The following is a 14,935-nucleotide window of genomic DNA, read 5'->3' on the forward strand; positions in this document are numbered from 1 at the left end:
TTTCAGCTCCGTACACGTTTCAAGCTGTTTGTTATCTCTGTACGAAATCCAGAAATACCTCACGACGTCACCCGATCCTCGCCCAGCACAGAAGTCACATCTGCCATCCAATCTGTTCTATTTGACGTGGCAGCACGCCTCACAAACATCATTCATAAAGCGCACACCCATGAATTGAACCATCCGTAAACAGTTGCCTCTATTGCATACTGTACATCAGAAAAATGCTGCAGGATGCTTCCCCCCATAGCAAAAAGTGAATCCGTTCCCGTACACCGTCTTAATCCAGGTCTGTCCCTACACCCGAGTTGCCACAACCGAATGACCAGCGCAATGAAGACACGAAATGTAAATCACACTCTCGAAAAACGTACTGTTGATATTAAAAAGCTGGGCCTGGCATACCCTATCTCGGCGTAGGGTGCAAGACAACGCTGTCCGACCTCAACCAGCCAAAACGCCGTCATATACGTGCATGTTTGTGGGTGGTGTTTGGCCGCTGGGTCGCCTGGGGCAGTCTGTCGGCAGGAATCTGCCTGAAACCGATAAAAATACCCTTCTCTCTCCGGTCCTCTGGCTCGTCTGGTATGTGATATCCTTTGCGTCGTCTTCATCTAGCAGCTGCAGGGCCCGCTGACGTTGCTGCCGGGGGTCTCGGGTTGGAGGCTGACGCCCTGTCGCTGTCCTGGCCGAGCATGCCTAGGGCCGGCCTGGTCGAGCGGCAACTTCTTGGCAATGGCCGTGAAAAGATCCTTGACGTTCTCGGCCGTCTTCGCGGACGTCTCGAAGAAGAGGAGTCCGGCCTCGCGCGCGTAGGCCTCGGCGTCTGCTGTGGAGACTGCTCGCTTATCGGGCTGCTCGTTGACCAAATCCAGCTTGTTTCCGGCGAGGGCGATGATGATGTTCTCGTTCGCTTGTCTCTGCAGCTCCTTGACCCACGCCTTTGCCTTGTCCAACGAAGCCTGCATCTGTTAGCCTCCGGTTTCCGGCTGTTGCATGCCATTTGACGTACAGATTGAGTGATATCGTAAACAACAACGGCGCAGTTGGCGTTGCGGTAGTACATAGGGGCGAGGGACTTGTAGCGCTCTTGGCCGGCGGTATCCCAGATCTCGAACTTGACCGTGGTGTTTTCGTCGAGGGAGATGGTCTGCGTCAAGAAAGCAGCACCGATAGTAGATTCGCGGTAAGAGTCAAATTGGTCCTATGGAGGCGGACGTTAGCGGGATGCTTTCTGAAGATATCGACGTCGGGTATCAACAACATACCTTGACGAATCGCAGGACGATGGAACTCTGGGGGGACACGTTAGCATGATGGGCAGCAATTCCCTGGGTTCCGAAGAGGTACCTTTCCAACAGCGGACTCGCCTGCATCATCACAGTTAGCCCAGCGATTCAAAAGAAGGTATCGATGGAGATGGAATACCTAGCAAGACCAGCTTGAACTGCGCAAAGCGCGTGTTCATACCGCGAGCGCCGGGAGCACCAGGACCTCGGGCAGACATTTTGAGCGATGTGAAGGTTTGGATGGGAGAGGTGGGCGGCTGCAGAAAGCTTCAAGGTGGATGGACCTCGCAGACGGATAGGATGCACTGGGGGCCGATCTCTGGAATGTCGCCGGACGGGGTCGCTGGCGGAGCGGACGTTTGTCGAAACGGAAATGGGGGAAATGGGCGGTGTCAGTCGGGGGGCACGATCGATCAAAGCAGCGTCGGTCGCAAAGCAACGGTGGTATCGTGGATCGAAATGGTGATTGCGCGGCGTGGGGTGGTGGATGAGGCGAGAGGTGGGAGACAGAGAGGTAGGTTGGCGTAGTAGGTAAGGCAGGCAGTCAGAAGGAGTCGATGGCAAGTAAATCGGGTCCTGGAATAATGTGACTGCCTTGGGGGGTGGTGAAGCTCGATGATGAATGGCTGGGCGGGCACGTTGCACACGTCAGGCTCTTGGGACACTGGGACACTGGCTGCACTGCGAACGAAATGGGGGTCCCTCTCTGTCTGGAGGCAATCGAATGGAACTGGCACTGACGCCGACACTGGGCTGGGCACCGGGCACCGGGCACTTCCAGCAGAGCAGAGGAAGCGACGGCGCAGTGCTGTCAGGTGCAGCTCTCAAGGCGGACGGGGCCTCCAGTGACCCCGATAGCCCAAGTCCCCTTGCTTGCCCGGTCCGTTATGATGACCTTACTGCCGCAGGTATCTTGCTGCAGAAGATTGGTTGAGGGTACTTCGGTTGGAAGCTCAGAGCACCTCTTGCAGCACGTTTTACCTCAGGCAGCTTAGCGTCCTGCTGGTGGCAGACGGCGTTGATTTATTACCTCAGCTGTCCGCGGCCTCCTTGCTGAGCTCTCCAGTCTTCCGGTGTACCGTCCTGGAGCTCTGCTGGAGGTGAACGTGGTCAAGGTCCAATGCCCCTTCACTTTCCACGCCGCCCACATCATCGCCCATCAGGTACCAATCTTCAGGTACGTACCACGTGCAAGTGCAGAGCCGACCCAGTGACATGAAGAGGTACGTTATGTAAGCCATGTGATGCCGAGTCTATTGTGCGTTTTCATTGGCTCAGAGCTTCGTTTCTATGGTCCGTGCCCCTCTTTCACAAGCCGGACTTCCAGGAGGTACGTACCTACTCGAACAGTGGTATCGCAGGCAGTCCACTGTCAGTGCAGCAGCACCCTTGAAGCTGGAACTCGACTGAGGTGCAGCAGCAGTCCACTGTCCCTCCCCGGCGGCTCCCCCCTTCCACCCGCCAAGGGAGCTCTCTCGCCTCCTAGCCGTGGAGGGTCCTGCATGGTATGAGGTAAGGAGGTAGGGACCTGCCTGCGTAAGGGAACTGCGCCTGCAAAGTGACGACAGCCACTCCTCGCCAGCCAACCAAAGCCTCAAGCTCCAGCTGTCCTCAAGGCTCGCGGCTCTGCATTCTTGCTCTCTTTTTTGCGATCGCCGACAACGCCAACGCCCACCTTCGTTGACCGATCCTACGGGCATCAAGACTCCCAACTTTCTAATCCTTTTGCTCGCTCCTTTCTCTCCCTCTTGCTTCACCACCCTCTTCTACTCTCCTCTTCTTCTCGAGTCTACCCGTTGCCGTCGAAACCATGGCACCCACTCTCCCCTACCGCGACATCAACGTCAAAGTCGCCCCCGATTCCTACATCTTCACTTCGCCCTCCTCCCCCGATGCTCCGGCTTTGGTCATCGACCGTCCCACCGGCGACTTGCGCCTCGGCGATGCAGGCCTGGGCAAGAGAGTCTCCCGAGTCTCGAGCATTGCTGGTATTCTGGGCATCATCCAGCTTAGACTCGGTATGCCTGTAGCCACCCAAGCTCCCCAACGAACACTGCACTGACTCGACGATTGCGACAGACAAGTATGTCATTGTAATCACAAAGGCCCAGCCCATGGGCCGCCTCAAGGGCCACATGGTCTACAAGGTCATCACCACCGAGATCCTGCCCATGCGCGAGCGCCAGATCCGCGATCCCGACGAGGACACCTTGATCGGCCTGCTCGATACCTTCATGAAGAACGGCCCCATGTACTTCTCCTACTCCATCGACCTCACAAACTCCTTCCAGCGCCAGGCCTCTGCCGACACCTCTCTCCCCTTGTGGCAGCGCGCCGACGATCGCTTCTTCTTCAACCGCTTCCTCCAGTCCGACCTGATCGACTTCCGCACTCGCGGCGCCAGAGGTCAAGCAGGGCCCCAGGCCGACGCCGACCCCTTCATCCTCCCCGTCATTTTCGGCATGCTCGAGATCAAGCCTACGACCTTCAAGGGAACGCCAGTCACCGTCACCCTCATCTCCCGCAGATCGAGACATCGCGGCGGAACCAGATACTTCACCCGAGGTGTCGACGACGAAGGCCATGCCGCCAACTATAACGAGACCGAGCAGATCACCATCTTCAATGATTCGGGCAGCGGTATGGGAGGTTTTGCTGGCAGCGCCGATATGCAGAGTGGCAAGTACGGCGCCAGCGGCCAGGATACGCAAATAATGTCCTATGTCCAGACTCGCGGCAGTGTCCCCACCTACTGGGCCGAGATCAACAGCTTGCGCTACGTTCCGAAACTGCAGGTCCGCGGCATCGACAGCGCCCTCCCTGCGGCCAAGGCGCACTTTGAGGAGCAGATCCGCCTGTACGGCGACAACTACCTTATCAACCTGGTCAACCAGAAGGGCCGCGAGCAACGTGTGAAGAACTCATACGAACAGATGGTCGAGAAGCTCATCTCAACCCCTAAGGAGCGCACTGAAGGCGACAGCCACACCAACGAAAAGTTCACGACGATCCAGCCTGAGAAGCGCGCCGTTGAGTTCGATCGTCTTCACTACATCTACTTCGACTACCACCACGAGACCAAGGGCATGAAGATGCACCGTGCCTATGCTCTCATTGAGAAGCTCAAGGAGGCACTTGATGTCCAGGGCTACTTCCGCGCTGTCGACATGCCCGGTGCCAACGATGGCCGTCTCGAGCCCCGCAGCTACCAGACCAGCGTCATGCGCACCAACTGCATGGACTGCCTCGACCGCACCAACGTCGTTCAGTCCATGTTCGCCCGCCACATGCTTGACCGCATCTTTGAGGAGATGGGCCTCATGAGCCGTGGCTCCTCATTCCGCGATGAGGACCCGGCTTTCGAGCACATGTTCCGCAACCTCTGGGCCGACAACGCCGATGTCGTTTCGAACTCCTACTCTGGCACTGGTGCCATGAAGACAGACGTCACTCGTACTGGCGTCCGCACAAAGATGGGTGCTCTTCAGGATGCCCGTATCGGTGTCACCCGCTACTTCAAGAACAACTTCCTCGACGGCCCCCGTCAAGATTCGTTTGATCTCTTCCTCGGGGTCTACTTGCCAGGCACCGCCAACATCGGCAGCTCCCTCATCTTCGCTGACCGCCGCCCCATTCTCATCCAATCCGTACCCTACCTCCTCGCCTTCAGTCTCTTCCTCATCTTCGTTGGTCTTTTTACCAAGACCGAAGCTACCGTCACCATGCGCATCTTCATCTTCTTTTGGCTAGCTGTTGCTGCTTGGTGTTCAAGCTTCATCTTTGGTCACGGCATGCTCTATGTAAGTCCCCTCCTTTCGAAGACTTTGGCCAATCACTTACACTGCCTAGGTAAACTGGCCCAAGCTGAACCCCAGGCCCTGGGCCTTTGAGGGCTACAACGAGCACATGTCGAAGGCCCGCAAGGACTCAGTCCTGGGATCCTTTGTTGCCCGTCATGAGCGTGGCCTCAGCACGGCAAGATACTCTAACGCTGAGGAGGGTAAGAAGAGGATTGAGTAGACTCTTCTGCATAATCGTCTTATTAGCTTCACGTGCAAAAGTCGCTTCACACGCCTTTTTTAATTTGCTCATTGTGCTGGATCATAACCAGCACAGATATACCGCCTAGGCCATTTTGGGAGGGCAGGCTTGATATCCCCTTTGTCATGGGTTCTTGAGGAATACTTTAGCAGGGAGTTTAGAGGCATTGGCATAGACTAGATGTCTTTGTGAAAGAATGTGCCCTGCTAGAACTGAATAATACAACTACTTTCTTGTTCTGGTATCTGGTTCATTTGTGTGACGCAACAGTTATGAGAGGGGTGGCCTCTCTGAACCAATCTTGGCGTTCATAGTGCGCTTCATTCTGGGTCGATGCACATAAAGAGCAGTGTGAGAGTCAATGAAACGAAACATGCAAGGTGCCTGTGGCTACTGGATTACGTTTGTTCGAATACACCAAAAAAACCGAGGTAGGATGCTGGATGACAGCGGAAATGAGCAGTGGCTCAACTGGGATAGTTGAGAACCTTCTGCTGACTTCAAGGGCCAGGTATGCTGTGCTTTTTGCTTGACTCCCCGACGACGTTTTCTGACGTCATTGTCTGTCCATGCCCGCAGGAGTTCCTAATCTCAACTGGATCTGAGAGGCTAGTGTTGTGGCTTAATGGGTTGATTACATTAGTAATGGGGACGGGCGAAGGCTATGAGGAACGGAGATGGGGTTCTGGATTGGAGATGCCAGTCGCGGATACGGGATTTCTGAGTACGAATTCGTTTTTCAGATATCTTCAAAGTTTCAAAGACCATAAGAAGAGACAATGCAATTGTTGTAGAAATCTTTCTCGCTGCTCCAGATGTGCTCTTATAAATAGAAGCCCGATGGCGTCTGCCTTCTTCTGAGGAATCCGCGGAGGCACACTCGGTCGGGGGCACGTAGTCTGGCTTAGAGAGACGGCAACGAATCACGATTTCTTCGGGCTCAGTTCATATTTGGACGCTCAAATATTAAAAGACATCTTACTATGGAGTTTTGTGGGCGAGTAATCGCACTCTGTTGACGTTAGGTGACACTACATCTCCGGGGCTTAAATATTGGAGTGACTGAGTTCACCGGGCCTCAACACCGGAGAGGAGCTAGATACGAGTAGAAAGTTGATATCAAGGGCGCATGACGTCTGGCTGAATACGAATTTTTTACTCGGGCGATGGAGAAGCCGGACAACCGAAGGCTACCGAGGGAGAGAAACGCCACGCGCATTCAATGTGTAAACGTGAAATCTAGCATGGCTGGGGCTACGTATATTATGGAATTATTGCCCGTGTCAAGTCACAGACAAATAATGCTTTCGATCATAATTGGTTGCTTTAGCTCTTATTTTCTTCTCTTTTGGTATGAAATCATAGGCTTGTACTGTTTGGGGAGCCGTTACTGAGCACTAGTCAATGTTGAGTTATGAGGCGCGTCGTTGAGGCATTCATTATGCACGAAGATGCACTTGAACTGCCTTTGAGGCTACTTATTTGGACGCACACGTATCAAAGGTCTCTTCTCTGATCAATCAGATGTTCACCGCGTGGAGAGTTGCCATGACATCTACGGTGCCAGTGTTCTGGGAGCCCTCTTCCTACCAGCCGTCATTGTCGCTGAGACCCTGGCACTCGCCCGAAGCAATTTTGTACTTTGGGCGTTCTTGACTTCGGCGCCGCCGCCTGTCATTTTCCCTCCGAGTCTCCCAAGTATTCCGCCTCAATGTGTGATAGCATTTCTGACATCCGTCGCTAGTTGTTGATATGTGGCAACGTTGATGAGAATTTTGACAGCGGGCTTCGGGATCTCAGACTTATTGACATTTGATCAAAGCCAGATTTCTTATTTCGGACAGAGAAAACTTTTCTGGGTCACTATACAATGTTTATATAGCATGAATCAGGATTAGGTATGAGATAGGAGTTAGAAAACACAGTCAGAACCAGTTGTTCGGGGCACGAGGCATTGCGACCATTGTTGCGACAACGAAACTCCTTGTTTGTGCTGAAATTGTCCAGGTTTCGTGCTTTATAAACTAAAACGTGTTCACTCACTTACGGTGTTTCTGACCATCGGCAATGTTTGCGTATCAGCTACGGTAGTTAGTGGCGAAAGGACAGGGGGAATGCTTAAGTCATGAGTGACATGGCGTATCCCTAAGTGTGTTGTCGCGGAAATCTAGTATGAATCCGAGCTGAAGGCTTGCGATTCAACTGAATACAACCATTCGAACAAATAATAGGAGAGAAAGACAGTAGAGATACTAAAGTGGAAGCTGCCGTCGCAAGATTGGAGCGGAGGACCTCGGGTGTCGCAAAACCTACGGCAAGCCATTGTTCCTCTTGAGCACTACCGTGTTAACAAGCTTCTAGTTCTCATCGCTCAATCTCGTCGTTCAAATGAGACAATCAAGGAGGGAGCTGTCTTATTTAAAGGTTGTACTGGTACACAGATCCCTCCCAAGGGCGTATGGCCTGGCGTCGATGCAAATTTAACCTGTTGTCCGGAAACACCAGTCTTCTAACAAACGGTCACTCTACCCTCTATCTAGGAACACATGTTTATGGCAAGATCAAGCCATGCGATATTTTTAGGGATAGCCGGGGAAACTCGAGGCTTGGGAAAATTTTGCAACTGCTACGATTTAGGCATCCTTCAGGCACTCTGTTGAGCAACTTACATTGATCTTCGGGGTCTAGTGTCTCAGACATGAGCCATACCTTGAGCAGTGATTCGTCGCGGCTCAGCCCTGCAATTGATGCCCATTCCCCAGCTTCCTTCAGCCCTGGAAAGCGCCGATAGATTGGAGATATTAGCAGATCTGGACCCTGACTTGACGATTAAAACTGTACGCCAAGCATACCAAGTCGAGACATCAACAGCAACATCAGATAGCGTGTTGAGCCCCCGCCTTTGCCTTTATCATGTGTGACCACCCGTGATCCTTTTCAAAGATGCCGAGTCGTGCTTGGATCGAAGCGGACTTTCGTTCATTTGCGCCAGTCGTTTTGTCAAAGCTGCAGATATCGCCGACCTTGAGTAATCGCGTTTAATCCCCAACTCGTTCCGAAACATGCGCGGATCAACACTCCTCTCCCTTGCGGCGCTTCTCACCGGCATAATTGCCATCACCAGCACAACCGTCCTTACGCCAGTGGAACAATCACCGTACTACTATCTGGGATGCTATCCTTACACTGCCGAAACCGCCATCGGGGCATACGACATACCGAACATCGCCACGGGCTACAATAATGGTAACCCAGTCGACTGCCAAATCGGCTGTGATCAGCAATTTCATGCGCCTTACGTCTTCATGTACGGCACATACTGCTACTGCCAGGTCCGCGAGTTCGAGTTCGACATCCACCAGCCGGGTGGCGCTCCGGTCGACAATTCCTTCTGCACCACGCCGTGCTTCGTGGACCCCAACGCCCCGTGTGGCACATTGTCCAATACGGATGCTGGGAGGTATGTCACGGTGTACGGGAAGTACGGTCCCAGAGCATCCTTCAGCCCACGCGTGTCGTCGACTAGCAGCACACGGCCCTCGGTGACCACGTTGTCGAGCATCAGCACATTGGCCTCATCGTCAACATTACCGATACCTCAAAGCAGGTCTCTGGTCCCGGTACCTCGGCCTCCATACTCATACCTCGGGTGCTACTCCTTTGTGAGCGTCCAGTCGGGTGCAATTTGGCAGTTTCAAAGCACTGCAGTCGGTGATCCGGTAGCGTGCCAGGCTGCGTGCGATGCTGCCGGGTCGCCGTTCCTGATGATGCTATTTGACTCGTGTTATTGCCAGCCTTTGAGTGCTGGCATCAACGCACCACCAGGTCTTCCTGCAGCTGATTCAGAGTGCAGCATTGCCTGCCGCAATAGCCCTGGCTCTCCCTGCGGTGGCTCAGCCTCGGGGCTGTTCTACACCGTGTACGGTGGTAGACAGCCAGGTGTCTCGTCGTCAAATACACTGCCCTCCACGGCATCGCGACGCACCTCTACCAGGACTTCAATGTCATCTGCGTCGCCTTCGGCATCTTTGTTCCCAGACCCCTTGCCTCCATACAACTACGTTGGATGCTATTACATGCTAAGTATTTATAACACGGACGTGTTCACGTTGCAAGGCGACATCCTCGGCAACCCAGCTGCGTGTCAAGCAAGATGCTTGGATCGTTTGCGATCTCACTTTGTCACTTTGGTGGGAACAGTATGTTACTGTGGAAATCCCCAATATCTCCGCATAAACAACCCTCCGATCGACGACTCTTTCTGCGCTGGGCCCTGCCTGAATAATCCCGCTTCCCCTTGCGGCCGAAGAAACTTCGAGGATAATACTTTCTATTCTGTTTTGTACGGAGATTATCTCCCGGAAGGGTCTTTGGCAAGTACATCAGCATCGGCGCTATCCTCGACTGGTGTCTCTACGCGAGGACCTATCATGTTCATCCCAGGCCCAGTCCCGACATCATTGATAGCACCTGGGAGCTTGAGCATCTCTACAACATCGAGGTCTTCGACAGGCTCTTTACCTGTCCAAAGCCCGGCCATTTCGAGAACCTCTGCCTCTTCTACGAGCCCAATCAGCATAGTTCTGGTTTCGAGGTCGTCAACGTCTACATCCACCATAACAGTGAGGTCCTCAACGTCCTCATCCACAAGAACAACTGCCAACACCTTACCGTCTTCTGTGAGCCCGTACGCTTACGTCGGCTGCTATGACAACGACCTTCAGTATCAAGGCCGTTACGTAGGAGTCAACTCTGCTGGTGGCGATCCAGCTGCATGTCAAGCCGCCTGCGCCCGGCTAGCAGCGCCATTCTTGCTGATGTTTTCGATTTCCTGTCTCTGCCAGACGGGTGGTGTTATGGCCCCGCCACGATCCCTCCTTGTCGATGAAAGCCTCTGCACGATCGTGTGCGAAGGGAATCGCACCGCCCGTTGCGGCGGACGCAATGCTGGTACAAAGTTCTCAGTTTATGGATACCCAGTTGTGCAGGTTTTGCCAGGGTCATCCATCTCAAGCACTTCAACTGCTCGGTTGGCTACGTCTTTGACCATTCGGTTGACTACGTCTTCGACAAGTATTGCAGGCCTCTCGGTGCCCCGAACCACAACGACACCCAGTAACATACCTGCTGGGTCCTCTTCGTCGCGACTCACAAATTCGTCGTCTACAGTCTCAACCCCGAGAGCAGCACCAATCGTCATACCGGGCATCAATGACCAGAGCACTTCTCGAAGCCTACCGCCGAACCTAGCTACCCCAGCAACGTCAGCCATACCAAGTTCTTCGCTCAGGTCGTCAACCACGTCAACTTCTTCAACCAAGCCATCAATGCTACCAGCCGCGAGCTCTAGCAGTCCCTCGAGGACGACACCTACGACGACACGATCCACGACAAGCTTGTCGTCTTCATACAGGCCAACTCTTGCGTCGACGGGGGGGCTGGTCGGGATTCCGGTCGTTCTTTCGATCTTACCGCCTGTTCCTGTACCTCCCAATCCGACTCGGGCGATGAGCGCCTGATTCTAGTGGCTTTTGGAAGTTGAAAATCTTGCAATGCGAAATGTCTTCAATTACCACATAATGGTTCCGCAAAAGAAAGTGCGAAAACCTCGCTGGAATCTGGTTCACGTAGAATAAGGAGCTCACCTGTACTGTAGAAGAAGAGGGAATCTGTTTGCTATTTGAGACGATCCCCAGTCTGTGAAGCCTGAAGGCGGTCAGTGGGTCTTTCCGCCCCTTAGGAGGCAATATTTTGGAATGGAATGTTCGTAGATTACCGTGTACCGGATTCGGCCCACGAACCGAACCCTCGGGCCGCGGCGAATGCAGGCTGCAACTACTGGAGTGGAGGGAGGCATTTGGAAAAACCGGTATTAGACTGCCAAGGCTGCTCACGTATAATGGTGATAATTTAACAGTTCTGGTTCAGCTGGTCTTAAACTCGTGGCGCTGTTGGTTTTTGACGTTTTTTGTCGATTCCCGATTCTCAACCTGGCGAACTCGGAATGCGACGTGGAGATTATGTCGTGAGAAGAAGCTCGTTCATCTAGAGCTAGAACTTGAGATCCTCAAGGAGAAGTAGGGGACGCAGCCCCCCAACTTATTTCAATTGTGCCTTCATCTATAACTGTTTCCCACACAACCTCTTCCACAGGCCCTTGTATCGCGGCAGATGAACCTCCCAGACACCATACAACGATTCTTTAGACCATCTTTGAGTCCTTGATAGTGTGCTTGTCCTCGAATCACATCTTTATGTCAAATCTTTCCTGATTACTTAACATCATGGGCTTGTGGTGGGGTCCCCTCTTGACAACCCCGTGCTGTTTAGTCCGACCTGCAGTCGGTCTGAGAGTCGCGACGCAAACTTTGATACCATCTATTAGCACGACATCATCTTCGGCCTCATCTTCAGCCTCACTGCAAAGGACTGGCATATCACCAAATCCTGTATCACCGTACTCATATCTTGGATGCCACACAGACGAGGGCCTCGCGGGATCAACATAAATATACCAAGATGGCATTAGTGGGGATCCAGTGAGATGTCAAGCTCGTTGCGCTGACCTCAATGCTCTCTTCGTGTATCTGGTTGGCACGGCCTGCTATTGTGCTCCTTTACGCAATATGGTCGCTCCGCGTGGACCAGCTACCAACGATGAGAATTGCAAAAGATATCCCTGCAGATCAGACTCAACATCACCTTGCGGCTGCAATTTTAGTCTTAGTTGCCAGGCGCAATACGTCGTGGTTTACGGTGTTAGATCACCCGCAGTCATGTCTTCCAGTACCTCGACGTCTCCCTTACTTGGTTCATCGGTCACCATAAGCCTATCATCCTCCGCATCGTCTCCTATACCCAGCTCCAGCACAACGGGTTCGTCGGCATCGCTATCACAGATGTTTCCCGGTACATCTGCCGGTTCTCAAAATCCGATATTGTCCGGCACTACGTTGGTCCTGTCTTCAAGCGATTCCACCTCGCGGGCAACCACTCTCCAGCTGACCAACTCTTCCTCGACTTCAATGACGATACCGATGACGGGCAATACTGCAGTAGCACAAAGCGCGTCGACAAGTGATGGAGGCTTCCAGAGCACAGCCTCATTGAGTGCGGTGTCTCCGCCCGCACTCACGATACCGTCCAGCCCGAGCTTGGTAGCGCCTACCAGCTCCACCATCAGTCCTGTGGGATCTTCTTCTGGTTTTGGGCCTGGGACCATGCTTGGTTCTACGACAAGCTCTACCACAGATTCTGCAACGACAAGTTCCCCCGGCGGTTCACCATCAACAACCCGAGTTACCACCGCCAGCACCATCTTCGACATCAGCATTGGAGGGACTTCCGTGTCACCGACCACGGGACCAGATTCATCAGTACCTCCGTTACCTAGCAGTAGCTCATCCCTCGGCACTATCGATAGCTCACAGGCTTTAATTGGGGTTACAGTCGTCTTAACAATCAGCCCACTTCAAGCACCCGGTGCCACCCAGACGGGCTCGTAGTGAGGTGAACTTTGGAATATCCAAGTTGTGTCCGCGCTTCAAACCAGCCAAATCGACCGACATTTTTTGGTATCTAGTACTGCCTCGCACTGTGCTCTTTCTGTTGTGAATTACAGATCTTCTTTCACATGCTACCTCGTCTAGTCTGCTTCACAAACAGCCACAATACATCAATAAGCTGTGCTCTGTTGGAACTGTGTCTCTTCCATATTTATTGCGTTCGTCACATCCGGAGCGCCCAGCACTGCGAGGTCCGGCAATGGACTGTGCGTGTCTCCGCTACAAACCCTGCCAATCAGCGCAATGCGATATGTCATGGATATTGTCAATCTTGCTTTCGTCACAATAGAGTTCATGTTATGTAACTTTGTGCTGATAGAACAGCTTGAAATGAGGCAGTATTCATCCTGTTTAACAGCCTGTCTCAGCATTTTCTCCGTCTTATTAGTTCACGTACAGAAAGGAATGGTTCAAATTTGGTTATGGAAAAACCAGCATCTATTGATCCCGAAATCTACATCTTTCTTATTCGATTCGATGAAACCTTTTACAAAAATCTCATCAAACCTTACATGTCCCCTACATACATATCCAACCTAAGAGACTAATTTCCAGCAAGTAGAAAGAATAAGTAAAGACCAACATAAACGGCCCCACCCTCTGTCCCCCACATGGTCCTCTTGTTGACTTTGATTACCAGGCTTGATAACGCTAGGTGGATGACCACAAGAGAAGTGGGCATAACTCGCTCATTGAAACTGGACTCAGGCGTTGAGAACCTGGGAATTGAGCATGCCACGTACGTTCTCGTAGAACTCGGGCGTCATGTTCGTCCATTCCATGCAGTTCGAGCCGCAGGGAATAGGGATAGCCTGACCAGCAGTGCCCCCAATGACCGTGGCGAGGGTCATGCAAGTGTGCGGCACTCCTTCAGCGCGAATGTGATTGTCGCCAATGGGACCGGTGATTGTGATGTGAGAACCAAGAGCCTCGTTGTAGCAGTCGTCCCAGTTGTGCTGAGGGACGCCAACAGGAGCTGCGCCGGGGCCATCTTGTCGCTTCTTCATCTCCGCCGCAACTTCTGCGGCGACCTCATGCGCCATGTTTCGCGCATAGTGAATAGCATCCTCTTGGCGCTTGCAGCCCGACTTGGTAGCACAGCCGATGCCTACGCCGACTGCGCCAGACACGACTCCAGAAACGACTCCAGCAGTTATACCAGATGAAGCACCTCCGCCCACAACGGCGGCTGCGACGAGCGCAGGGATGATTGGCAAGGAGGCCATCGCGCTGGGGATGCAAAGGAGGGTGGCAACTAAGGAGATCATCATAGTGTTGGTCTGCATTTTGATAAACTTATGGTGGTATTGCGAAAGGGAAGAAGAATTGAGGAATGTCTGAGGGCAAAGAGTTGAGTAACAGGTACGTGTGTTCTTGAATGAGACTTGTGGTGGAATTGAGAATGTTTCTGTGTTTGTTGCAATTCAATGAATGTTGAAGACTGTCGCTGTTGAAGTAGACTGGAGTGATGTTTGAGAACGAACTTTGATTACTTTTATAATGTCAGACTTCCTCTATTAGCAAGCTTCCAACCATCATCCAGTGGGATTCCAACGATGGGTCTCGAAGGTTCGTAGCACCGCCTACTCACGCGCAGGACTTCACGAATTCAGAATCCTTGGGGCCGTCACGGTGCTCATGAGGGCTCGGCGATGAGCCCCCACCATACCTGTACAATGAATATCTCGCGATGAAAACCTGTTTGAGGTCATGGGCAGTGTTTTGAGACCCCAAGACGTGTTGGAGGTCGTGGTATAAGCCATCAAACCCACTATGACAGGTGAGGTTGATGATGTACGACAGGCCGTCCACTCAAGTCGAGCCCAAAGGGGACCCCAAAAAGAATCCGTTATTGATCCTTGGAATTTCTCGTGAGGCTGACAGCTCGTGATAGTCGGGTGGCCTCAACTTGTGGATACGGGAGCTGAATGTTTCTGCAGCCAAGATAGTCGAGGTAGTGGACCCTGCCGGTGTGGATGTTTTTGAGGCCAACATCGTTGGTGGTCGAGAACCTCCTGGCATCAATTTATGCAGTGTGGG

At 52.8% G+C, this 14,935-nt stretch overlaps 5 protein-coding genes across 5 annotated transcripts; 2 read left to right on the forward strand and 3 right to left on the reverse strand.

Moving 5' to 3' along the window:
* Positions 1-614: 614 nt before the first annotated feature.
* ypt5 (GTP-binding protein ypt5) lies at positions 615-1,507 on the reverse strand (the record flags this gene model as incomplete). The annotated part of the gene is made up of 5 exons (XM_032030281.1): positions 615-962; positions 1,013-1,204; positions 1,269-1,295; positions 1,351-1,370; positions 1,429-1,507. The coding sequence occupies 5 exons, from the start codon at positions 1,505-1,507 to the stop codon at positions 615-617; spliced, it is 666 nt and encodes a 221-aa protein (XP_031889971.1).
* A 1,592-nt stretch (positions 1,508-3,099) lies between these two features.
* SAC1 (Phosphoinositide phosphatase SAC1) lies at positions 3,100-5,309 on the forward strand (the record flags this gene model as incomplete). Its single annotated transcript, XM_032030280.1, has 3 exons — positions 3,100-3,307; positions 3,369-5,089; positions 5,139-5,309. The coding sequence occupies 3 exons, from the start codon at positions 3,100-3,102 to the stop codon at positions 5,307-5,309; spliced, it is 2,100 nt and encodes a 699-aa protein (XP_031889970.1).
* A 3,083-nt stretch (positions 5,310-8,392) lies between these two features.
* On the forward strand, positions 8,393-10,130 carry CGGC5_v012599 (uncharacterized protein; the record flags this gene model as incomplete). Its single annotated transcript, XM_032030279.1, has 3 exons — positions 8,393-8,790; positions 9,696-10,017; positions 10,074-10,130. 3 exons carry the CDS (start codon positions 8,393-8,395, stop codon positions 10,128-10,130), a joined length of 777 nt encoding a protein of 258 aa, XP_031889969.1.
* A 2,125-nt stretch (positions 10,131-12,255) lies between these two features.
* Positions 12,256-12,552, reverse strand: CGGC5_v012600 (uncharacterized protein; the record flags this gene model as incomplete). The annotated part of the gene is made up of 1 exon (XM_032030278.1): positions 12,256-12,552. The coding sequence occupies one exon, from the start codon at positions 12,550-12,552 to the stop codon at positions 12,256-12,258; it is 297 nt and encodes a 98-aa protein (XP_031889976.1).
* Positions 12,553-13,599: 1,047 nt separating this feature from the next.
* Positions 13,600-14,181, reverse strand: CGGC5_v012601 (uncharacterized protein; the record flags this gene model as incomplete). Its single annotated transcript, XM_032030277.1, has 1 exon — positions 13,600-14,181. The coding sequence occupies one exon, from the start codon at positions 14,179-14,181 to the stop codon at positions 13,600-13,602; it is 582 nt and encodes a 193-aa protein (XP_031889975.1).
* Between the last annotated feature and the right edge of the window lie 754 nt (positions 14,182-14,935).

The sequence above is a fragment of the Colletotrichum fructicola genome (assembly GCF_000319635.2).
Source record: "Colletotrichum fructicola Nara gc5 chromosome Unknown KSG_Nara_v1_contig07, whole genome shotgun sequence".
NCBI lineage: Eukaryota > Fungi > Ascomycota > Sordariomycetes > Glomerellales > Glomerellaceae > Colletotrichum > Colletotrichum fructicola.